Source organism: Phyllostomus discolor, chromosome 1 (genome assembly GCF_004126475.2).
Source record: "Phyllostomus discolor isolate MPI-MPIP mPhyDis1 chromosome 1, mPhyDis1.pri.v3, whole genome shotgun sequence".
Taxonomy (NCBI): domain Eukaryota; kingdom Metazoa; phylum Chordata; class Mammalia; order Chiroptera; family Phyllostomidae; genus Phyllostomus; species Phyllostomus discolor.
Window position 1 is genome coordinate 181,641,371 of NC_040903.2, and position 26,617 is coordinate 181,667,987.

Below are 26,617 nucleotides of genomic sequence, written 5' to 3' on the forward strand. Positions count from 1 at the left end.
TGAGTCTCGGACAGAGTTGACCGCCCAATCTATTGATATTTAGAATTTGCCGCAGAAAAGCGGGGGCTGGCACAGATGGGCGGAGAAGACGCTCGCTGGGAACCAATCCGTGGGTTGGGGCGGTGCGAGACAGGGCCCCGCCCCCCGGTGAAGCCAATAGCTCGGGACGGCGGGGCGAGCCCCGAAGACGACGTCGTGATTGGCACTTCGGCTCCCTCAGCCGGCGAGGCTGCCGGACGTCCAGTCGATCGGGACCGCAGGCAAGTGCGGAGGTACAAAGTTTGTCCGCTGCGGGGCACCGTAGTGGCTTTTACCCCGGTGGAGCGGGCCGAGGTGGGCTAGGCGCCGGAGCCCAGTTCAGCCTAGAAGACCCTGATGGCTGCGTTGTTTCTAGTAACACTGTATGAGTATTCACCGCATTTTTACATCGCGGTGGTCTTTACCTGCTTCATCGTGACCGCCGGCTTGGTATTGGGATGGTAAGTGCCCCAGAGCTAGTGACAAGGGATGGAGGGCCAGACAGCTAGCTGGGTAGTAGGGTCGCGGTGAGCTGGGACGGCTGCGTCGATGGAGCACCTGGGGCTGTCGAGGATCTGGGTGCCGAGGGCTCCTACTGGCTCCTCGAGGAAAACAAGGTGAATACCACACTTGCATCACTGCCCCTCATAACCGCCCAGGAACGATCCCTGTCGCTGCAGGCAAAGTGGGGTGGTGCCGGATTGAGGTATTTTTATTTACCCAGCTTTGTTTCTGGGTAATAAAACATCCAATAAGTGTCTGGTCTTGGTGTTGGGAATGAGTGCTTGTCCAAAAGCCTTCTGTCCTGGATTGAGGCCTACTGTGTGCTCAGTGTGTCCAGTCAGCTGCGGTACAGTGCACGGACATGGACTGGAAACAAGTTTGATTGTTGTACTTCTGCGCTGAGCACTTGGCCTCAGCGTCACTTGTAACAGAACTCCATTGTATCATGTTTAGAGAAGCCTTATAGATAGAGCTAGTTGAAATCATTTTACTAGTCCATCTGTTGAAGAAAGACATGAGCTACATTTTGAAGAAGGAGTGTTTTGAAAAATAAGTGGAGTACAGTGTGTGCAATGGAAAGTAGAAGGCATTTCAGAATACAACATGAGCAGAGGGCAGAGGAGACATGTCAGTGAAGAAAGCAGGCTGTGTAAAACGAGTTTAAAAATACCCTTTGATCACAATATAAGTGATTCCTTTAAAGAAAGGACACAAGCCCTTATCATTTTCTGATGTCATATGCCATCTTTAGGAACTAAGCAAAGTTTTAATACTTTACACTGCTTCCCACACTGAATCAGAAGGGCATAAAATTCCTTGTTTGTGCGTGGGAAAAGATTAAAACCAATTTTACACAATTTGTTATTCTTGGCCCATCAGATTTTCTTGCTATTGCCCTTCAAGAAAGTTTGTCATTGGAATTAGGGAGCTGTTGCCCATTTGAGAGAAGTAGTCTTAACTCAGGATTTTGAAATAACTGTAATGTTAATGTTATTCTCTTAAAGAAATACAATTTTTCTCTATTAAGGGAAATAAGTAGTTGATAATTGCATTAAATCCTTACATTTTGACTTTCCAAAGGGCCAACTAATTAGATATCTCAGATGCCTATCTTCAGTATTGAGAAGAGGAAAATGAGTGGAGGCCGTATTGATAATGACGGGAGCATCTCTCTATGAAGGGTGGTCAGAAACACCATGTTTCTAGTGGTGAAGAGACAGACTTTGGTATCAGACAGGTCTACGTTCAAATCCTGGCGCAGCCAGGTTTAAGGCTTGTTTGAAGACTTAATGATGCTACATTTAGGTATGGCTTTTCTAAGGGTGGAAGCCTAGGTAATTGTAGCACTTTTTAAATTCTGGGCTAAACATTGCTGAGGCTGCAAGACCATGTCAGCGCTAGTCACTTTCGTCCTGATTTGGGTCTAACCAGTCATCTTGAGCCTAACCCAACTATCCTCTCCATCTGGGTTAGCCCTGTCCATGTAGATAACCTTTTACTAGCATTTATTTGCTAACCTAAGCCAAGGTTGCAGATTCATTGAGTTGAAAACTATCTAGCTCTCATTGAAACAACTTTCTAATAGTACCCCAGGCAGAAGGTAAATCCATTAATCCACTATGCTCTTCACCCTTGTCCTTTTTTTTTAACCTTGCAAAATGTAATTCCTAGTGGTCATCTATCTTCTCTCTCATGGTTGTTACCTCAGTTTCACTCTGAGTTTCTTTCCCATTGCTTGTTCCCACTGTTTTTGTCCAGCTGCACTGTGTGGGAGTGGAGAAAGAACAAGAACTTCTGATCATAGGAATCCCAATAGCAATAGTAAAGAATCATGCAACTAGAAGTATCATATTTCTATTTAACTACATGGTGGTTTCTGTGAACCTAGCCACTCACATTTATTAAACTCCTGCTATTTGCCAGGTACTGTGCAGAAGGGAGACCAAAAAGCCATATACGTTTTTTAACAGTTTTAGATAATTGGGGACCCTGACTCTGCAGCTACTCCCTGCTTCTTCTTGACTACAGGTTATTAAGCTATTGTCTCTCAGCTTCATACCACCATTATATATTCTGCTTTGTGAATCTGAGGCAGAACCTCTAAGTCACATTTCTTCTTTGCTAGCTGGCAGCCCATGAGGCTTTGCCAATAGGGGAAAAGAGTGAAAGATTGGAGAACAAGAGGACTTGCTGCTTCCTATTTGATTATATATATATATATGTATATATATATAGTAACTATTTACTTTTAGACAGAGGGCAAAAGAGAGAGAAAGACATGGAAAGAAACACCAATGTGGAGTTACTTCTCCCATTCCCCCAACTGGGGACCTGGCCTGAAACCCAGGCATGCGCCCTGACCAGGAATTGAACCCTTGACCCTTTGATTCGCAGGCTGGTGCTCAGTCCACTGAGCCACACCAGCCAGGGCCTGATTCTTTTTCTTGTCTGTCTTACAACAACAATAGTGCCTCACTTTGACACTAACAGTTGGTCCCAGTTTTTCCAGTTTATAATTTTCCACTCTCTTAGAACCAGCCTCATTGCACCCTTTCAAAGATTTCAATACCTTTCCTCAGATCTGAGTCCCAGATCTATGAGGGTCCTTCCTCCAAATTTCTAGGCTATAGTTATTCTTTCTTCTGTTCCTGTCCTAGAAGAGATAGTTGCTTCTTACTGTTACTACATCTTTGATACTCAGTGTCCCCTTTTTGCCTTTTCAGTTCTTTAACATCTGGTTAACAGTTTTTATAATAAATTATCTCTGTTAAAATAACTGGTGTGGTTGTGGTTTTGACTGGACTGATAAAGATATCAATAAAGAAATTACTGGCCCTGGCTAGCGTAGCTCAGTGGATTGAGCTTGGACTGCGAACCAAAGTATCGCGGGTTTGATTACCAGCCAGGGCACATGCCAGGGTTGCAGGCCACGGCCCCCAGCAACCGCACATTCATGTTTCTCTCTCTCTCTCTCTCTCTCTCTCTCTTTCTCCCTCCCTTCCCTCTCTAAAAATAAATAAATAAATCTTGAAAAAAAATTACTAAGAATAGGATCCTTGGGGGAACCAAAGATGGTGTTTGAGGAGTGGTCTGGTCATTTCTTCAGCTCCTTGCCAATGGGAAATCCTCATCTAGTAACACATGACATACAATGGCATCACAGTTCATCAAATCACTCATCACCTTTGGGTGACTGTGATAAAACGATTTCTGAAACAAGTGCCTTGGGGGACCAGGTGGTTAACTCACTTGGCCATTATGGCAGTAATGATAACTATAGGACTGGGGGTGGGTGGGGTGGTTGCTTTTGAGGTCACTGGAGTAGTTAAAGAGAAAATGACAAACTCAGGTCTTTTAATTCTCAGATCAAATCTTAGAGAATCAGACAGTTTCTATGGTTCTAAAGTACTTTATTTCCTGTCGCCACAGAGCTAAAAATTGAACACAGCTTTAATTGTGCTGATATTAGAATTACACAGCATTGTAGATGTCTCTTTTAGGACACTGATTGGAAAGAAGCGGAGCCCTGAAACTTGGAATGAGAACATCTGAATAGACTTGGACAAAGCTGAGAACCTTAAAACCCCAAGTCAGTCTGAGCCTTTGTTGATTGAAGCAGCCTGCTTTCTGTGTATGAGAAAACCAACTTTCCCTTGCTTAAAGATTTCAAAATAACCTTGCCTAGGGCAGTTGCTTTGCAAAGGGTGTCTATACTCAAGTCCTGCCTCTATTATGTTTTGCTTGGAAACTCAGGGACAGAATTCTGAACTGGTTAGAAATAGCATAGCCTCTAAAAGAACTGCAAAATTTTGCTAATTTGTACCACAGAACTTTGGAAGTATATGTGAGAATAGATTGTAATAGGTTAGGTTAAGCAGGACAGAAGGTAACACTAGATCCAATCAGATAAGATTTATCGATCTTGGTGTATTCTCAAGAAATTCTGAATCTAAATTGTTAAATTCATATTTGGTTGACTGAAACTGGGACTCAGAGGTAGCCTTATATTTCATAAGGTTGACATTCTAGAACTTTCCTCACCTATGGGGGAAGAAATCTGAAGGCTTAGAAAAATAGGAATATTGGACTGAATTTTTACATGCAGACTGCACACCCACCCCCCTATTGCATTCTTCAAGAGGGCACAGAAGGTACACTTTTCATGAAGGCACTGAGAGGAGACACATCCTTGAGAATCCCTGGCACCTGCCTTCCCTAGGCAATTTACAATGGTGAGAGATGCTGCCCATAGGGTAGACCTCCTGACTTAAAGTCTGGTGGCAACACAGAACCACAGGAGTCAAGGTGGGCATATGTTCCATAGTGGGTAGGGGAAGACATAGCAGAAAATGTTTTGGTCTGCTGGGATCTTTGGCAGTGGCTAATGGGTTACAATGTCCCTGGTAATAAAATAGACAGTGGCTTACTAAATGCTGCATGAACTGCACAGAAGGGAAGATTCCAAGTCTGGAGCCAAAGCCCTGACTTGAATCACAACAGTGGAGAGTTATGACCTTTCGTCAGCTTCCTAGTGGAAGCCAATGGTGGTAGACAGGGAGGTTCTGATTGAAGGGGAGGTCAGGTCCCTTTGGGGAAGGTCCCTGTGTCCTTCAGTGCTGCCACAAGGATATACTGCAAGTCATTCTACAGATCTTTCTCAAAGGCTATTTATTGTCTCAGCTGCAAACATGCTTTTCTGTTCTCTGCTTTTGGATACTGGGGCTGGCTGGGACTTTGCAGACCACATTTCTCTTGTGCTAGTTTGCTGTCTTCCTCCTCCTCGAGTTCCCTCTTCCTCTTCCAGCCTTCCAGTCTCTTTCTTAAAAGTTGGCTCCCTTTTCCTGCTCTACATTTCTGGAACCTTGGCCTTCACCCTAGCAGTGACAATTGGCCCAAGTTGTAGCAGTTTATTTTAGTTTACAATTTTCCTCATACCTAGAACCAGCCTTAGAGCACTCCTTCAGAGATGTCAGCACCAGCTGGCCAGAACTCCTGCCGAAAAGGTCTGGGTCCTAGCTCCCAGAGATCCCTTCTCTAAGTTTCTAACTTATGATAAGCCCCACTTTTTTCTTTGTGTCCCCAGCCCTAGCAGTGATAACTGCTTTATGCTGGGATACCTGTGTGTCCCTTTCTTGCCTTTTCAGCCCTCCAGTACTTGGTTTAACAGTTCTTTATGTTTAAGTAACTAATGTGGAGTCTGCCTTCCGCCAGCCCTACCTGAAACACTGACCTTGACTCCTTCTCTCCTCACTTGTCAAATGTGTCAGGTCGTTTGTGTGTGATGAGGCTGGTGATGAGGTACAGAGTTCTCCTTAGGAAAAAAATATGACTTTAGTTTGTATGTGCTTAGGGTACAAAATATATAATGCATTGGCAAGGATTTTCTTGGAACATTTTAGAAGAAAACCCAAAACTGTAGAAATGGCATTTCAAACCTTAGTAGGGCCATAAGAGCTCTTATTCTAACCCTTCTCTTTGTAATTAAGGGTTCTGAATTTTAGAGATTGAGTTACTTTTTCAAAGTATTATCATTAGCACAGCAGTTGCCTCAGAGACGACCCACCTCCCATACCAGGGATATCTTTAGGAATGGGTTTTATATGCTGACCAGTCTCAGAATCCAGCTAGCCAAGTGGGACCATTTTGGGGAGATTGGGCAGGAGAGGAGGCCCTGCAAACTGCCTCTGTGTTTTCTGGAGGTTGAAAAGGTGGTAAAAATTGTTTACTGCTGAGCTGGAAACTTCAGCCTCAGAGTAACCTTTATTCATGAGGGACTCCATGAGATTTCAGACACAAGGAGAGGAGGTCAGTTCTGCTTCAGCTACTGAGAAGAAGCTTAGGAAGTGTGTGAAGGGTACGATATTGTACATGCCATATGAAAACATGTGGACAGAATTGGAATTCTGCAGGTTATTGCCATACTGGAACTTTAAGCATTATGAACAAATGCAGCAAACAATTTAGAAATGGAAATAAGCAATTATAAAAAAACTCCAGGAGGACAAAGTATAAAATTATAACAGCAAAGGGAAGAGAATGGAAAATTGGTTTTGTGGAAAAAAAGGAGGGCTCAGTTTATATAAAAGACAGAGTAATGAGTGTTAAGAAATATTTAGTTGTTATTTCATTACTAACAGTTACCAAAATGACTTTTAGTGGGGAAAACGATAAAGATGGTATTGATTGAAAAGAAAATTGGTCAACTTTCTATTTTACTATTTGATTTCTTATGTCAGATATGATACAGAATACATCAATGACTTTATTCAAGTTTTTTATTAAAAATGTGGGAAAGGCCAGGTGTAAGGATGGTGGCCAGAGACACATCACTGGGTCTGCTTCCCAGGATTTTACAGAATCACTTGTCACCCCTTAGTATGGATTGCTATTTAACCAGTCTCCAATTTTTAACCTTATTCCACAGCGTTTATGCACACTGGCTTTTGAATAATATATTAAAGATGGAAATATTGGTCCACATCCAACAAGTTGAAATTGTGACAGTTGCAGATTTTTGTACAAAAATCAGCATGTTCACGCTGGGTCAGGCATGTGAAAAGTTTTAGGATTATACTAAGCTGAAAGCTCAGCCTGAGTCATCAGTGCATTGACTGCCCAAAAACAGAGCTTACATGATCTTAGGTACATTAGGCATGATGTTTAGGACAAGAGTGTGGTCAGACTGTGATGTCACTCTATTACACAGTGAATTCTATCCTGTGCACCACACCTCCTTTTCCTCCAAAGCGTGAGGATGTCAGGGGAATGGGGCTGGTGAAGTCAGGTGTGGAAGGCAAAGTCTAAGTACTGTCCACTCTCGCCACGCTTGGCTAACTGCTTTAAGACGACAGGAATACTGAAATGTCTGACTGTAACCGGGAAATGTAGCAGTGCTAGGACATAATTCAGATAAGGCAGGAATGAAAAGCCAAAGAGCAAAACCATTAACCTTAAAGGAAAAGGTTAATAGCTTCACGTTAAAATTAAGAACTCTGTTCTTCAAAAGATACCATTATGAACCTGAAAAGACAAGAGGTAGAATGGATGAAGAGAAATCCAACAAAGGGCACATATTTGGGAATCAAAAGAATTTCTATCAACAAGAAAAATAAAGACAGACCAGTAGAAAAACAGAGAAGAACTTGACAAGGGCTTTTGCAAAAGAAGACATTCAGGTAGCAATAAACATCAGAAGTGCTCAGCCTCCCCAGTCATCAGGGAAACAGAGATTAAAACCAAGTGCAATACCACCACACACCCACCGTGATGGCTGGTAATGTTTGGGCAAGGACATGGAGCTAGGGGAGCGCTCATTCATTGCTGGCGGGAGTGTAAATTGACACCCACATAGAACAGTTGTAAGCATTTTCCACTCAAGTTAAAGAAGCACCAACCTTATGGCTGAGGAATTCCATGCCCAGTGTGTACCTAACGAATGCATGTACGTGCACTGAATCTTGTGTGCAAGTGTTCATGTATGCATTCTTTATAATGGCCAAAGTGTGAGGGCCACATAAATGTCCATTAAAAGTAGAACAAATAAGCAAATTATAGTATGTTTACACAACAGAATACTATACACCCACAAAAATGCACTAAGTGTAACTATATGGTTGAATCTTCAAGCAAATGTAAAATAGGAAATAAAACTATACGTGGCATACTTCCCCTTATGTAAAAATCAGACACTAAATTATAGTGACCAAAGTCAGTATAGGGAGGAGGGAAAGGACAGTGCTTGGGAGTTGACATGAGGAGACTTTTCTGAGAATGGTGTTTTGATTTTTAATCTGAATAACAATTACTTTGTAATTCACTGAACTATGTTTTGTGTACTTTTCTGCAGTATGTTATTTGTCACAGTAAAAGGTTTACATGAGATAAAAAAGCCAAAGATTAAGCAAGATTCATAATACCAATTTAAAAAGTCATATATGAGTTAAATCAAGGACCTTAGAATATTAAAAATGTAGACCCAAGATTATGCATGAGGCAGAGAAATAAAAAACCTGGAGAAGTGAATTTAGTTTAATAGTAGGTATGTTTTGTCAGTTCTTGATGGGCCAAGCAGCCTTGGATAACCACGCTTGAAGAAAAGCAACACTTTACATCTCAAATCATTTGTTTCATTCTGTAGTGTATGCAAAGCCAGAGAGCAGATATGGCATATTTTCCTACAACATTGATTTTATATAAAGATTTGAAGAAATATTTGTTATATTAAAACCAGCTATATCATGGAGACCATAAAGCATATTACCAAGGAATTTCATCTTCACAACAGGCTGCTTCCATTTATTTCCCCAAAGCCCTACTTTTTGGACTTTCTGGCTCCTCTATCTTGAAGAATTCTTTAGTTGAAATTTTTAGGTATGACACGACGAGTACCTGAAATATAGTACTTGAACCTACAGTAGAAATGAACTCTGTGAGTTCTAAATTCTGGCCTTTGCTGCAGGTAGTGTGGGTATAAGGAACCAGGCAGAGGGGGTAAAGAAAAAAAAGGTGGGGGAAGGTAGGGAGAATTAAAATGATGAGGAAGGGGCCAGGGAATGTAATGCGTGTGTAGAGAGTGGTTTTTCTTCATTTGTTCTCTTCATTCCAAGGGACAAAGGAAGGAAGGGGAAGGGTCTGTCTCACGGCTGTGATAGGAAGGCCAGGCCTTGTGTCCTGCCACTCCGCATGCCTGGCTGACCCTTCAGAAGGCCGTGGGGCAGTGGTGAGCGGTAGACACAGAACCAGTGGGGTGACTGATACACACCTGTGGTGTGTACTTGACTGTGTGCTTCAGCTCACTGTTTTGTCATTCAGCCTTTTTTTCTGTGTTTCCTATTGGATATTTCTGTTGCTGGGCCTCCAAATTTACTAATCTTTTGATCTGTAATGTCTAATTTGCTCCTAATCCCACTCAGTATGTTTTTCATCTCAAACATTATATTTTTCACCTTCAGCAGTGGGTTTGGGTCTTTTTTTATATCTTTCATATCTCTGTATGAAATGCTCGATCTTTATCCTTTTTAAAAAGTATAGTTATAACAATTATTTTGATGTCCTTGTCTACTGATTCTAGTATCTGTATTGTATCATCTCTGGGGTCTATTTCTACTGGTTAGTTTCTCTTCTTATTGTGGGTCATATTTTTCTGTTTCTTTGCATGCCTGGTAATTTTTTTATTGAACACTAAACATTGTGAGTTTAACTTTACCTGGTGTTAGATGTTTTGTATTCATACAAATATTCTTGAGCTTTGTTTTGGGATGCAGTTAGCATGCCTGCAGATAGCTTGATCTGTTAGAGGCTTAGTTTTCAGCTTTTTTAGTCAGAACCAGAACAGTCTTATCCAACCGTTCTACAAAATTAAGTTAATTCAGAGTGAAATTTTATTCCGTTTGTTAATTTTATTGGCTTTTTCTTGGCATTCGACTTACTTGGGTTGTTCTGAAATTTTAGTTTGTAACCTAAATTTTAGTGGAAGTTTTCCCCCCTCCCTTTGTTCTTCTCCTTGCTTTTTAACCATTTTATAATTGCCTCCACCCAGATTTCTAGACAACCCCCTGCTCCCTGGTCAAGGACCAGGGCTTATGGTGGCAATTCTATTCCATGTTGATATTGGCCTAACCCAGCTCCTAGATTCAAATTGTGAACCTGGCCTTGGCCCTTGTCTTGAGTAGACAACTGTAAGGCCCTCTTACTGTGTGAAGGCTTGGTTGCCACTGCCTACTGCAGACTCAGTACCCATCAAATTGTAATGTAAGCCTTACGTGTTACTTTATATGTTTTACCCTTGTCGGATTCATAAAGATGTCTTTATGCCCTGCTGTGTCTCTTCTTCCCAACATGTTATTATTAAATTTTTCAAACATACGTACAGTGAGTGAATTATACAGTAAACACACATGTGCCCATCACTTAGGTTCTATATGAACATTTTGCTATAATGTCTCTGTTACATGTCTGTCCTGACCCACCCGTCCTTTCAGCCACCCCTCAGTCCATCTTTGCCGTTGATCACTTCAGAGTAACTTGTGCTCTTTACCCAGAAGCACTGCATAATGTTCAGTGTTTGTTTTTGTTTATAGTTTTTTCTTCTGAAGTAATATTTATATATACTGTAATGTACAAATCTTAAGTATTTTCCAGCACATCATCTATATGACTCAAACCCTACTAAGACATAGAATATTACCTTGACCACAGAAAGTTTCCCTATGCCCCTTTACAGTCAGTCTATACTCTACACCCCGGAAGCAACCATTGTTCTGCTTTTTATTTCTACCAAGATGACTTCTGCCTGCTCTCAAATTTCACATTGTGGAATCATAGCGCGTGCTCATTTGCATCAGGTTTCTTCTGCACAGCACATTGTTTCCGAGATTGATCCGTGTGGTCAGAGCAATAATTGATTCCTTTTCATTGTCGAATTCTTCTGTTCCTTTGTTTAAATGCACCACAGTTTGTTTACTCATTTCAGTGGTGTCTTTTTTTTTTTAAGATTTTATTTAAAGAGAGGGGAATGGTGGGAGAAAGAAAGGGAGAGAAACATGGATGTGAGAAACATCGATTGGTTGCCTCACATGTGCCCCAGCCAGAGACCAGGCCCATAACCCCAACATGTCCTGATCAGGAATCGAACCTGTGACTTTTGCTTTGTGGGAGGACATCCAACCAAATGAGAGCCATGCCAGCCAGGGCTCAGTGGGGTCTTTTTTGACTTCGCTTTTTATTTTTATTTCTTACTACTAAGTGTTTGGAGAGAAAGAGTGCATACAAATACACACCTAACTGCTAGCTTAACCGAAAGTTCCTTGGTAAACTGGTATGTATTTATTTTCAGTTACTTTATTTACATTGAATAAACTTAGCTGCCTTCTTATTTTATAAGGAATTGAATTTAGTGAGCCCTGGCCAGGTAGCTCAGTTGGCTAGAGCGTTGTCCCTATACGCTAAGGTTGCTGGTTTGATACCCAGTCAGGGCACATACAAGAGCCAACCATTTAATGCATAAGTAAGTGGCACAACAAAATTATGTTTCTCTCTCTCTCCCTGTCTCTCTTTCTAAAATCAAAAAATAAACTTTTTTAAAAAGAACTGAATTTAGTCCCTTTTATTTTCCTCCTTAAGTCTGTTCAGTATGTATTATTACATGTTTATATGAAATTTAAAAGGAGAAATGCAGTATAAATGAAGAGCTTTATTTGGTGTTTAAAAGTTCTCTTGTTCTATAAATGGTATCAAATGGTCTTCATATTAAATATATATTTGTTTTTCATACCATTATAACAATTTAATAATTCTGTCATGTTTTGCTGTTACATTAGGTACAATTTATAACCAGCATTCTCCTTTGTGGTCAGCAGTAGAACTCTGTTTCAAGAGTATGTTGATTCAGCCGACTGAACAATATATTGCAATTCTGTGAGAACTCTAATCTCTGTTATTTCCAAATCAATTTTTTAATATAATGTAAATCGAGTAACTTAATCTCCTTTTCTGATACTTACATTAAAATGGTTAACTAATGAAGCATACATTCTACACATAACAAAGTTTCAGCATTTGTTAAGATTATGTATTAATTTATTTTTACCTTTCTTCAGGTTTGGTTGGGATGTTCCAGTAATTCTGAGAAATTCAGAAGAGACCCAGTTCAACGCAAGAGTTTTCAAAAAGCAGATGAGACAAGTCAAGAATCCTTTTGGCTTAGAGATCTCTAATCCCTCTTCAGCTTCAATTACAAGTTGGTAGCTGTTTTGCAAAGATTTTTCTCTATTTCTCTGTCCCCTTTTTAGCCTTTTAGTTTTCTTTCTCTGTTGCTTTCTCTTCATTATACTTAACAGACATTTATTGAGCACCTGTTTTGTCCAGGAGCTGTACTAAATGCTCAGATACAAAGATTAATAATTCACAAACCTTGCTCCTAAGGAACTTATCCACTAGCAAGCAAAGACATTTGAGAAAAATAAGTATCTCGGTTGTTCATAAGAGAAGTCTGTTAACACACTGAACCATTTCCATTGGTCTTCAGTGTAAGATGGTGTAGTGTAAATGCAGTGAGGTTGTAGTGTAAATGTAGTATGGATGTAGTGTAAATGCAGTGAGGTTGCTAACCTTCTGAACAGCTGTCTCATAATCTGAAATTACGGTATTTTGGTATAAAATTATCTTGGTAGATGGTAATAATAAATGGTGGTTGTTTGTTTCTCTACTTGGAAAAAATTGTTTGCAAGACTATCTAGGAACCTGTGGAGTGAAAGAGAAGGGGGCTGTTGGGAACAGGTAAAACAGAAGAGTCAAGGAAGACTCAAGTTCTTTGCTCGGGTCTTTCCTAGGCAGGTCCCTTTACTGGGGTGAGGAATGTAGGGGGAGCAGTGGGTTTTGGGAAAAAGGTGATGAATTCAGTTTTGAACTTTTGGACTTGTAAATGCTTTTGTGACAGTTCAGTAAAGGTACAGCATGGGTAGTCCTGGATGCAGCTCTGTAGCTCTAAGTTTTCGTGGCTGAGACTCTATCACCTTTTACACTTGCTCACATTCCTGGTATTTAGAAACAAACAACACAGAACTTTTTCAACTTTTCATCTTATTCTAGCTATTGTCCTATTTCTCATTCTCTCTTCACAGCCAGGCTTCTGAAAAGTGGTTTGCATTTACCTTCTTCTCTCAGTCTGCTTTCCTTTTACTTCTTAAAGCAGTGTAGTTTGATTTTTTATCTATATGAGGTCTGTCCAGAAAGTATCCAGGAAAAATAGAGACATTTATTAAAGAACATACCAGATACAAAACACATTGTACATAGGACAATGACATTTCAGTCCCCTTCAAAGTAGGCACCTTGGGACCTCACACAGTTCCCCCAGCTGCCATTAGCTGCCCCATCATATTTTCCTGAATCTCTTTGACAGTCTTAAATTTTTTCCCTTTCAAAGGTGATTTTAGTTTTGGGAAAAGCCAGAAGTCTCAGGGCACCAAATCCGGGCTATAGTGGGGCTCAGTCACCTGGATGATTGGATGTTTTGCCAAAAAACTGCATAAGATGTGATGCATGAGCAGGTGCATTGTGATGAAGCTGCCAATCACCACTTGCCCATAACTACTGCCTTCTGAATTATCTGAATCATTTCCACAGAGGAATTTTCAAGTTTAATGCAAAATTTGATGCAGATTTGTTGCTGTACTCACTTAGTCATTTTGAATGCCAGATCCACACAGTGCACACGCTCACTCAACAGCATCTACTGCCCCCACTGACTAGTACAGTGAAGTCATCATTGTTTACACATGGACATTCCACTCCTCTCTCCTTAGCTGCAGGTTACAAGGATGTTGTGCAAACTGTCCTCATATTGAGAACGGTCGGACTTTTTCCAGATGGACCTTGTATCCCCCTGTTGAAATGACTCTCTCCAAGATCACTAATTAGCACTTCTGTCCCCTACCTCTAGCCCCCAGCAGTCATAGAACTTATTGCACGCTTTTCAGGCCTGAGTTAATTCTCCCTTTGCTGTGCTTAACGGTTGACCAGTCCTTTCTTGGTGTATTGTCCCAATACACCAAGGGTACAGGTTCAATCCCTGGTGAGGGCACATACAAGAAGCAACCATTGAATGCATAAATAAGTGGTACAATAAATCAGTGTTTCTCACTCTGCTCCCCACCCTTCCTCTCTGTCTTGAAAAAAAAATTCACTAGCACAAAGTGGTTCTTCATACCGCCCAACTCCACAAGCCTGGAGCCACTGAAAAGTTAAGAACTGATACATTATGAGCAAACAAACATAGGACATCTGTGAGCTAGAAGGTGTCAGGAAATCCATCAATCTGCTTTTAAGACAGAAGTAGTTTAAATACAGACTGCCCTGTAAGTGTCAGAAGCAAATGAAAAGATATGCACTGAGTAGAAGACTTCCCAGCTATGCCCAGCACACCAGATGCTAACCAACAGTAGCATTACTGAAGTACATGAAAAAAGTTTTAAATGTGTGGATTTATAGCGTGCTTATTGAAGTATTTTAATTTTTAAATACCAATGCATATCATTCATTATCTGCCTTCCATGGGGAAATCAGAAGGATTTTGGTGGGAATTGTAGTTGGCAGAATAAAATTCATTTGTTTAAACTGTGCAGCAGTGGGTGTAAAGATGTCTAACCAGAATATTGAAATAATATTCTGAGCAGTAATTTTGACATTTTAAATGGTTATTTCATTTGATGTATAGATCGTTTTAAAATTCAGGCTTTTGTTTTTGTTTTTATTTTTAATTCACTCTGTCCAAGGTGCCTGGCACATAAGGGAGGGAAGGGGAACATCTAGAGGCCTCATTTACGTGAAAAAAAAAAAAAAACAACCCAGAGAAGCAGTTTTCGTCTCACTCATTCAGTTCTGTTTATTGGGTGGTTTGGGGTTTTTTTGTTGTTGTTATATAGCGAGTATTCAGATTTATGATGTTTCCATGTACCCAGTGCAGAGGTTTTAATAAAAGTAGGTTTCTAGGACATGTTAGTTGAGTTGTATTAATTCAGTTCGGGAATTCTGTTGTCCTTTTGTAGACAACTTCCTTGTATTTTGGCTTATTCACCCTGGTAAAAGCTAACATAAACAAACAGGTTTAGCAAAATGGCACACCACATTTTAGGGGGAATTTGAGCCTGTATTCATTATAACCTAAAATTTTCATTTTTGAATATTCTGGTTATATTCTCATGCATGGTCTCTTTGTATATTACTTCTTCACTCACAGGGATTTTTTCCTAAGAAGGTTTGTTGTGGCTTTTCTGCTTCATTGTTCTGTTTTTTAATGGCTCAACTCATTTGACAATAATCCCTTTTTTTTTCCCAGTTTTTTGAAAGGCTGTCTCTTACACTGTTTCTTACACTTTATTTGGCTGTTACAGGTAAGCAGGTAAGGGCAGGTTGAGAGAAATCACACCCATGCTTCTTCACTGGATTTGAATTTTGAATTTTCTGGATTATGTTTATATTCCAGTTCTGTTAACGTTATTGATCTAAGATGTCATTACATGTGCGCTGAATTTTACAAGACTAAGAAAATATAAGAATGGGAATTGAGTATTAGGATCTTTGCAGAAAAGTGATAAAAACTCAAGAGAGAATAATTTTGCCTAGGGGTATTTGAACTATTATCAGTTAGTGTAAATCAATATATTCTTAGTCTATGTAAGTGAGAATTTTAGGAAAGATTGTGAAGAGCAGAGTCTTATAGATCCTTTAGCTTTTTCATTTGCTTATCATATTAATATCAGAGACATTATGTGAAATCTGATTCATGTCCAGTTACCAGTAGTCACTGACACACCCCGTTTTAGTCAAGTATACAAAGTCTGAAAACAAGTTTTGTTCAGCTCCGAATCTCTGGAGCTCTGACTCTTTCTATAAAGCAGATGAACTGGTAATTATGTATGTTCTATAAGTTGTTTTTCTGAGGCTTATCCCTCCATTGTTCTTTTTTAGTGTAAATAAACACATGTATTTGGATACAATCTCCTGGAGAGAAACAGTAGCATGCCATCTACAGGGTGAGGCAAACAGCAGGTTCACAGTTGTTGGCATGGAAAATAATGCAATAACAACAATGCAGGAATCAACTCTGTTTTGCATCTCACAACTGTAAACTCACCCTGTGTACCTTTCTACACTTTGCATTTTCCGTTTAAGGTATGTTCTGAAGTGTAGTACTGTACACAGTACTACATACAAGGTTATTTTGCTGTGCCTCAGTGTTTTTTAAGAGCTTCATAGTACTTTTCATTGGAGAATATTCCATATTTTATTAAGTTAATCCCCTATTGATGGACATTTAGGTGTGAAGTCCAGCATTCTGATACAACTAGTGCTGCAATGAATAGCCTAATACATACACATTTTGTGTCAGTAATATAGTAATATTATGCAGTCATTTTCTGGATTCATTTTTTCTTTTTCCACTTTTTTTTGTATGCTTTAAATTTTTTCTGCTTTCCCATTGACTTCCATTTTTTTTTTCTTGCCTCATGTTGTGTGGTTCTAAAGTGACAGAGAAAAGTATGTGTGATTTTCAATATATATATTTTAAATTTGTATTAATGGATTGTTTTTCTTCACCTATTTAACAGCTAATTGAAAAAATAGCATATGAATTCTCCATTCTTGAATTAATACCTGATGATTAGAGTCATTTGTGTCAATATGTGTGCAAAGTTCCTGGCAATTAAAATTTTTGCTTCACTCTGATTAGAAAGTGCTCTATGTCACTGCAGTGATACATACTCAGAATCTGAGAATTTGTACGTAGTACAATACTTGGGATCCTCTGGATCCTCTGCTTGTGTTTGTGTATCTCCTTCCAACACATTCTCTTGATCACCTTTGAAAAAATAGGTAATGTATTAATCAGATATCTATTAGCAAGAAATATAAACCCCAATAAAAGGATATTGAATAGCTTACAGACTTACCAGTGGGTTTGAAAAGCCAGAATCAGAAACTAGGGCTGTTCAGCCAGGAACAATTGTTACTGGAAAGGGAGCAGGACCAAGGTGGGTCTGCGCTGGCACAGCCCGGAATGTGTGGGTTCTTAACTTTGCATAGGAAAGATTTAGGATCTGGGTGCAGGTGATTTGGGGAGTATGTTTATTAAAGCTGGGCACGGTGAAACAAAGGGAAGGCTTCACACAGAAGAGCCAGGATCACAGCCACAGGAGCAAGCCCACACAGGGCTGCCTAGACTCAGGAAAGGAAGTCACAGTAGGCCACGCTGGGCTGTGCAGACTCAGGAAACAAGTTACTGAAACAAAAGTGAGCCACATAGGGTTGCGTGGACTCAGGAAGGGAAGTCATGGGGGCAAAACAGGGCCCTTGGAGACAGATTCAGGGGGTTAGCCCAGGATGAATCACCACTGCCTGCTGCTCCACTGGGTGCGAGTCTCCTAGGAACCTTTCGCGCTTAGGACAAAGAGTAAAAGTACACGCTTGAGGAACGGTGGGCGCAGGCATGCTCAAGCAAGAGCACATACAACACCCCCTGTCTTAAGGGTTTCTACTTGTATTCTAAAGGTGGGGATTTTAGGGAAGGTCTCAGGAGAGAGTCTCAACAGAATATTCAACAGCTTTCCAGGTATGAGCTTTAATATGCTGATGCATCAAAATGAGTATATAGGGGAGTTTGGGATCATTCTGTGGTCAGCTTCACTGCTTTACTTTTATCTTGGATTTGCCTAGCTCTGATTGGGTTTTTTATCATTCATTCTTCTGACTTTATCCGCTCTGGGGTTTGGTTGGCACTAATAGCACCAACCGGGTCTCCGTCCTCTCTCTTCCTGACCAGGGTGGTTTAAGCCATTCACTCTCTGGCTGGGGAGGAGAGGTATAAACCGTCTGCTCCTAAGCGTCTTTGGTTAGGGAAGATACGATCATGTGACTTATTAGCAGCCTGTTAATTGCTTGACCTTGTTTAGCTATCTTATCTTATTGTCCCTCCTTTTACTTGGAAGGAATTTTCCTAGCTTGCTACTGCCCTGCCTCACAATGACCAAAAACATTTACCTTTGGTTTCCCGAGTACACCACTGCTACTGAGCACTGGAGGTTGCAGCTGGCACTGCCAGCAGGATGGGACCCTGGATGTTTCTACTCTTGAGCTTGATATTGCTGCAACTGCCCAAACAGGGGGAAAAATCACATAGGTGGCACATGATACATCCTAATTAAGCTGTAAATAAGTAGGTAGAACTAGGTAATGTAATTTGTCTACTTAATGATTTATGTATCCTCTTAGTCAGCTGTACTCAAATTATAATATCTTTCTACTCTAAAAGCAAATGAATGAAGACATCACTACGAAACCCTGCATGTTTTGGAATCCCTACTCTTTCCTCAGGATATTTTGCATATTACATGGGACATTAACTGTGTGACAACAATGTACATTAAAGTTGTCAAGAATGTATATTAATGTTGTCAGTGTGTATATTTATATTAGTAGCGTTCAGTTTCTTTCAAGTATTTTTCCTACTCTAGTGATCATCGTGTGGACCTGTGGGTGGTAAGTATCCACTTCAGAGACATCTCTTCTCTGCCTTGTAGTAACAGGGTTGTGGGTATTGACTTTTGGAAACAGCTCTACTGTTTGCTGCAGTTAGGATTATAGACCTATCAGAGTGGCAGGTTAACAATAGTGAACTGTATTTCATTTTTTAAAATCTATGTGGGAAAAGCATTGAAGTCACCCCCAAAATTAAATTAGTCATTTCAAAGCATAAATGTATAAATAATAAAGTTTACTGGTAGTGCTTGAAAATTGTGTAGACATTAAGGTTTTTATATCTCCTGTTTCAGAGACAGTTCCTTCATTTACAAGCACATACCCTTTAATGAGTTCCTTTAACTGCCAGCAGCCTGGCCAACATCCAAAGAGAAGCTTTTGCTACTCACTGTGTATAATTATATTAGAAATTACATTAATGTTCTTCTCTTTGTCTTCTTGTTTGTTTTCTGCAGCTGGCATCACCTTGACAACAGACTGCCTAGAAGACAGCCTCCTTACGTGCTACTGGGGGTGCAGTGTTCAAAAATTATACGAGGCTCTGCAGAAGCACATTTATTGCTTCCAAATAAGCACTCCCCAAGCGCTGGAAGATGCTCTGTATAGCGAATATCTCTATCAAGAACAATATTTGTATCCTTTTGTCTTCCATCTGTTAGCACATGAAAATTGCAGATGTTAGACTTTTTATGGATAAAATAAAGTGTTGCTAAGTTACTGTTGATCACCTTTGGTATATTATTATATTTCTGGGTATAGTGACAATTTACCTTTACATTTTCAAAAAGTATTAAAAAGGACAGCAAAGAAGAAATATATTGCCAGTTACCAAAAGATACCAAAATCGAAGACTTTGGCGCGGTGCCCAGATCTCGCTATCCGCTGGTAGCACTGTTGACCTTCGCTGATGAGGATGACCGGGAAATTTATGATATTGTAAGTAATTTTAAAGTTTTGGAAGCATTACTTTTAAGTGATTTAGATAATGTTTTTTAATTATTTGGTGATGTAAAAAAAGTTTTATTTTAATTTCTGAGAATATACATTTGGCTCGGACACATTTTTTTTTAAAAGATGAATACCTGGGAAATATACCTATATGATTTTTATCCATGTAACAGCCCTTCAGAGTTACAGCTTTTTGCATATGGGTTATTAGAACATTTAGAAAATAAAAGCTGTATTATACAGGGTGGTCACAAGTAGGTTTACAGTTGTAGTACAAATAAATAATACGTTAGTTAATAATACAAGTGTAAACTCTGTTTTCCTGTACTCACAACTAGCATTATCATAGCTTTGCCTACCCCTGTATTCAAATTAAGTTAAAATCATCTCACATTTGCTACATAAAAATGTCTGTTGGGAAGCATTTTTATTTTTAACATTTTTAGCCCTGAATAAATGAGCATGGGAGGACGGTGAGCAGAAATGCTGCGTTTCAAGTCAGGGTCCACTCTTCCCTTCCCACGTTCCAGCCGCCTTGCCTCCCTCACAGTTTCTGCTGCGCCTGCCTCTTACATGTGTTTGGTCCCTGTGTTTTCAGTAATCACAGTGATAATTACTTTTCTCTTTATATGCTAATTATTTCTTTAGTCTGGTAGTTTTTCCCTATTAGGAAGATAAAAACATCTTGAGATTTAAGAGGACCTGAGCCCTGACAATCCTCTAAATATGGTAGGAGCTTATACATGAAATAAAATTCTGGTGAAATCCTATCATGGCAAGAATGCCCTTGTAAACAATTTACTACTTTTCCAAAGTGCATGATGCAGATTTGTTTATTAATAAAGATATGGTAACATCTTTAAGATACTTTGTAACATACGAAGTGCGTTCACTAACATTAACTTATTTATCCCTTCCAACAACCTTGTGTATTAGAGCAAATATCCTTCTTACAAAGACTGAAACAGAGTCTGAAGAAAAAAATCTGTCTTTCAGGAAATAAGAGATGGGCTTGACCATGAACCTTTGTGGTTCTGTGCTGTTACCCCCAGCCCTTTTTTTTTAACAGGAGCATCTCCCCGAAAGCAAGCATGCATTGAGTTTTGGAAGGTGTAGACCCTTACTAGGAAATCTGGACCCTGCTCATATGCTGTTAAGTCTATCTAGGTTTGGGGGGTTTTAATCTTATCAAATTGAAGTTCTATTGAACTGAAATCAGCTTTTTCTCCCCCAAATAAAAGACATACCAACAGCATGTGTCTTCAGAATCTAGCACAGTGCCTGAAACACAGTAGGTACTCAATAAACTTAATCAGTGTGAAAAAAAAGTCCTACAAGCAAAGGTAGTGAGCCTCCCAGAGCTCCACAGCAAAACTCCTTAGCTGCTGTGCTGGAGGCAGAGCATAGGAGAGATCTTCTGGCTCCTCCCCCACCTCCCTTTCAACTGAAGAGAAGTAAGACCTCTCAAGTTGGTGTTTCATACCCCTGCCGCCCCGGACAAGGCAGCCCTTCTCTCACCACTGTGTTGCCCATCTCTTCTGAGCTCCCCTGCTTCTCCCTCATTCTAAACAAAAAGGGTCAGCCCTCAGTCAGCTTCCTCCAGCTTCCCCTTTTGTTCCTCCTCCCCTCACTGGGCTGGTGCTTTCTTTCTGCTTGAGGTACTGACGGTCTTTGTGTTCTAACTTTTCTTCCTCCATCTAGACAGGATTTGGCGTGTGCATAGTAAAAAATATATAACATAAAGTGTACCATTTTAACCACTTTTCAGTGTGCAATTCAGTGGCATTATAAATAGGGAAAGAGTTGCTTACCAGCTGCCGGATCCAGCTGGAACGAAGACCCTAGGGCCCTGCGATAGATGTGAGAGGTGTGTCCCCTAGGGGAGCCCAGGCCCTGGCTCTCAAGCGTTGAGTCGTGTTCTTTGTCTGAGTCCTGGTCCTCCTTTGTGTCTTCCATGGGCAGCCCTCCACCCCCCCTTTTTCCTGTTAAATCTTGTTTCTCCATCTCTTATCTCAGATTAGGACTAAATATCAGAACTAAAGCATATTCTTAGTATATTTTATAATAATGTACTCTGTTCATAATTTTAAAAGCAAACAGCATTTCATAATTCTTTTTCATGAGTGGTTTTTCAGTATTTTATCTGGGAGTCAGAGACTCTCAATCTAAAAAACAAAACAGAACTCCCCATTCCTATTATAACAGTACAAAATTACACTTAAATAGTGTAGTTAGAAACTAGTTCATTATCATAGGTAGATAGGTAGCAGGGATTGTTACTACAAGATTTTGACTTTAAAATTTTTTTCATTTTTACATAATTACCTTAGTTTGTTTCCTGTAATTACTCAAACATGCATGTTTATGGCAGCAATAATGTTAAAAACTCTAGACAAGCCATACAGGGAAAAGTATAATCACATCTATCCCATCATCCAAAGATAACCACTGAGAATATTTGTCTGTATCTTTCCAGGCCTTTATATATGTAGTATTTAAACAGAAATGGGATCAACTCATTACATACACTATTTTGTGACCCACTTTCATTTAGTATTAGATTATTAACATCTTCCCCATATAAAATATAAACCTACAACTACACAGCTATTTATAACTAGCATTATAGTAGCTTCAGAGTCTTTTACTATTAAATCAAATGACAAGATTGTTAGTATGAGGTGATAACATTACTATCTTTTACCAATTGTTAATACAAAATTGATTTAGTATTAAAGCCTTTGAAGCCATTGCCAAACTAATAAATCCTTATAAAGCTGTAAAGAATATTGTATGTTTATAACTATAGTAGAGTTTTTTTAAAAATCTTTTTTTTTGGCCATAGTTTCAAAAATTTGCAAAAGTAAGAAAAAGGAACACCCATATATCCTTTACCTAGATCCCTGTAGTTAATTGTTAACATTGCACATTTTCATTATTTGCCATATATGTAGGTATGTGTGTGTGTGTATAGATATGTTTTTAATGAATGATTTAAATGTAAGTTGTATGCATGATGATTTTTACTCCTAAATATTTCAGTGTGTAGTTCTTAAAAATAGGGATGTTCCCTTACATAATCACAATGATCAACTTACAAGTCTAACACTGGTATTTATTTTATGCGTTCTTTACCTGTATTCTAATGGATTAGTTGATCTGACAGTAGTCCTCACAGCGTCCCCTCCAGCACAGATTCTGGTCCAGACATGGTATTTGTCATGTGTCATTAGCCTACGGATGTTCATCTGGAATGCGTCCGTAGCTCTTCCTTATCTTTTAGGACGTTAGCATTTTTTGAAGAATACAGCCACGCACACACATCCTGTGTGTAAAATGGAACACTTCTCATTTCGTTTAGCTGACAGTTCATCACGATCACGTTGGAGCCGTGCGTGTTCAGCCAGTATCCGGCTCGGGTGATGACACAGGCTCACAGGCATCACCTTCAGAGGCAGGCGAGGTTCGTTTCTGTCCCTGGTGACACTAAGTGTGACCTCTCACTCACGGTGCCCTCTGATTTCTCTGATTTCTCCGCTGTCCCCTTTTCCTTCCTTTGCAGATCATGTGCAGTCTGCAGGGAGGCACTTTAAGAGCATGCAGGTCTGTCCCACTCTTGACCAGCATTTCCCCCTGTATTGAACACCCACGGGGGGTTCCTTCCAGATTCTGTCTTTCCCATGGTGGTTGCAAAGTGATTGTTTTCTAGTTTTTGCCTTCTGGTCAGCCCTCGGTAGTTGAGAAGCAAGAGACCTACCATTTATTTTTTGTTTATATGTTTCCTAGTGGTTTAATTACTGAATTTAATTATTTTTGTGCTCATACTGTCATCTCCTGCCAAAAACTGAAGGTTTATAGTAAAACACTGTGTTCATAAATTACTTGAATCAGTCCTCCCAAAAGTAAAAAAACTATGTTAAGTTGAATACTCAGATGTTGCTGTTTTCTATATACCCTCCCTCACTCTCAGACCCCAATCCCTGTAGCTAACCATAGTCATTGTTTTCATTATTTTCTGGTTTTTCCTTCCTATGTCTCTTATTGCAATGATAAGATTGTATATGTATGTATGTATTTATTTCTCTTTTTCCCTCCTCTTTTACCCTGAAGGCAGCACACTGTGTATACTGTAAATGTTCTTGCTTTTTGTACTTCACAATATCTTATAGAAATCACTCTAGACCAGTTGGTAGAGATCTTCTTCACATCAGTTTGGTTTTGTCTTAAGCTGCACAACACTCTGTTGTACATAGGGTGTACAGGTGCCATTTTTTTCAGTCTCCTGTGTTTGGACCTTCAGGTAGTGTCCAGTATTCTGCACTAACCAATCGTCTTGTTACAACAACCCGTGCATATGTGTTTTAATATTGTTGAGGTTGTATGGCTGAAGGGTGAGTGCATGTCATCTGTTCCAAATTCCCAAATTCCCTTCTGTTGGGGTTGTGCCTCTGGAGCTGAACCTTCTCTTTTTCTTTTTACACATTTCCGCCAGCAATATATGAGAATGATTATGACTTCACAGAGCATATTGATAAGCTTTTGAGTTTTCATTAATCTGATGAATGAGAAATGGTATCTTAGTGAATGTTTTATTTACATTTATTATGTATGTAAAATTGAACATCTTTTAATATGTCTAATGACCATGTTTATATCTTTTGCGAATTGTCTGTTCATGTCTTTTGCCCATTTTTCTAGGAGATATTTGGTCACTTTTTCTTCAATTTCAAAAAGTTGTTCATCAGTTAGGAATATTAACCCTTAGTGTGTAATATACATTGTGAATATTTTATTCCAGTTTGCCATATATCTCTTAACTTTGCTTATGTTGCTTTTTGTCATGCAAGTTTTAAATTTTTATGTAGTCAAATTTGTCAACTACCTGCTTCTGAGTGTGAGTTATAGTTAGAAAGTCTTTCCCTGTACTGAGACTAAAAAGGAATGCACACATTTTCTTCTACTAATTGTATAGCTTTATTTTTTTACAGTTAGATCTCTCACGCTTTTGGAGTTTATTTTTGTGTACAGTATGAGGAATAAATCTAATGTTTTTCCAGGTAGCTACTCAGTTCTCCTAATACTTTGGTTAAAAAGACTGTCTTTGCCCAGCGATTTGAGATGCCACCTTTATCATATTTGTAGATATAATTGGGTCTGTTTCTGGACTGTTTATTGTTTTTCATTTGTCTGTTCATGTGCTAGTACCACACTGTTTTAATTTTAAAGGCTCGGTAGTTTGTTTTAATATCTGACCAGGCTTAGTCCCTACTCATAGCCTTCCTTTCATTATTTTTCTAGCTATTCTTATGTGTTTTTTCCCATATGAGAATTTTAGAGTCAACTCAGGTATAAAAAAAGCTTAATGATATTTTTTGGGGGGGATCACATTCAATTTGTAAACAAGTATAATTAAAATAACTCTGGCAAAAATATGTCAATAACTGGTTCCTCTATAGTGACCGATTTAAATAAATTATTATAAGTTTTCTAGTTTATCAACTGATTATTTTTACTGGAGACACATGTTCACATATATGTGAAATAATATAAAGAGGTTAAGTACTGACTGGTGTTCAATTTTTATTTTAGATTTCCATGGTGTCAATAATTCACATTCCTGACAAAACTTATAAACTATCCTGTAGAATATTACATCAGTATTTACTCCTGCCTCAAGGTCAATTTTATGATCTCAAGGTAAGTTGGACCCTGCAGTCTTATCTTTGTATCTTTTGTTCCCAGTTTCAAAGACTCACCATGTGTAAAGGGATAATATTCTTCAGTCATTTACCTTAGAAGTTAGCTGTGATTTGCTGTTGGATTTGCCAGCTCATAAATTCTAAGCAGCTCTTATGACCCCCCCGGGGTTAAAGAATAATTGTCATTTGTAATGATCTTCAAACTTGTCTCTTTGATTTCTCAGCAACTTTTCATGTCTGCAAACAACTCCACTCCTCCCGGCAGTTCCTCCCCTGAAGAAGACAGCGCGGACCACAGTTTGCTGGAGAAGGCTGGGCTCTCTGGCAGCGCGGCGGACGCGCCCGAGGAGAGCAGCAAGGACTGCGTGGTGTGCCAGAACGGGGCGGTGAACTGGGTGCTGCTGCCCTGCCGGCACACGTGCCTGTGCGACGGCTGCGTGCGGCACTTCCAGCGCTGCCCCATGTGCAGGCAGTTCGTTCAGGAATCTTTCGCGCTTCGCAGTCGCAAGGAGCCAGATAAAGACAAGCCGAAACCTCTTTGAAGATGTCGTGGCCACTGAAGATGTAATTTCCACTGAGGATGCAGAAATTTGTGTTCTTGGAATCAATCATAACGTGGAATCTACAGTGTTGACTGTCAGTGACAATTCTATTTTAACTTCCTGTTTGTGCGGTACCTGGATGATGAAATTTATTCCTTCTTATTCCATATGGTAAACACTGGAATACCATCTGTGTTAATACATAAAAATGCATTCAGCTCTTGAGAAGAATGTAAATGTTTGGCCTTTTATCAGCTAACATCAGTTAGAAAAATTCCAAAAAGCAATCCATCTAAAATTTGAGGAAGTGAAAGTCTGAAGATTTCTCAATGTTTTTCCTTCGCCGCAGTCCACAGTACAGTTGGGAAAAATTGAATTCTTAAAGTAATTGTATGTTCCCCAGCTCACACAGGAGTTGGAAAGGGCTTTTAACTGTATGTCCTTCCCTGAAATACCAGTTTTTATAAATATCCACCTGTTTGTTTTCTAATTTTCCTTATAATCATAGTCACATAATACACACATGTTAATTTTTAAACAGGTTCTTAAGGTATACATACAAGATACAGCTCTGGATTGTTCTTAGTGTATCATAGATTTGAATGACACTCATTTATAGGAAGCAGGTGTATAAAACAAGAATAATAAAATTTCTTGGATAATTAAATTTACTGTCAAGTGTGATTAGATTAACAGACTGTGATCTCCCAGGGAAGATCTTAATGCCTCACCTTAGACTTCCTCCTGCACGGCACGTCCACCCCAAACGGGAGGGATTTAGAGCCAGAAAAGTCACTAAAAGAAACAAATGGCTATTTTTTCTAGTGTGTTTTTATTCTAAATAAACGCCATATTCTTCTGAATGGTAAA

The 26,617-nt window shown here is 39.4% G+C and overlaps 1 protein-coding gene across 1 annotated transcript; it reads left to right on the forward strand.

Annotated features, from left to right (window-relative positions):
• Positions 1 to 230: 230 nt before the first annotated feature.
• CGRRF1 (cell growth regulator with ring finger domain 1) lies at positions 231 to 26,617 on the forward strand. Its single transcript, XM_028506709.2, has 6 exons — positions 231 to 479; positions 12,120 to 12,259; positions 19,014 to 19,191; positions 19,347 to 19,494; positions 25,096 to 25,203; positions 25,430 to 26,617. The coding sequence occupies exons 1-6, from the start codon at positions 376 to 378 to the stop codon at positions 25,745 to 25,747; spliced, it is 996 nt and encodes a 331-aa protein (XP_028362510.1). The 5' UTR covers positions 231 to 375; the 3' UTR covers positions 25,748 to 26,617.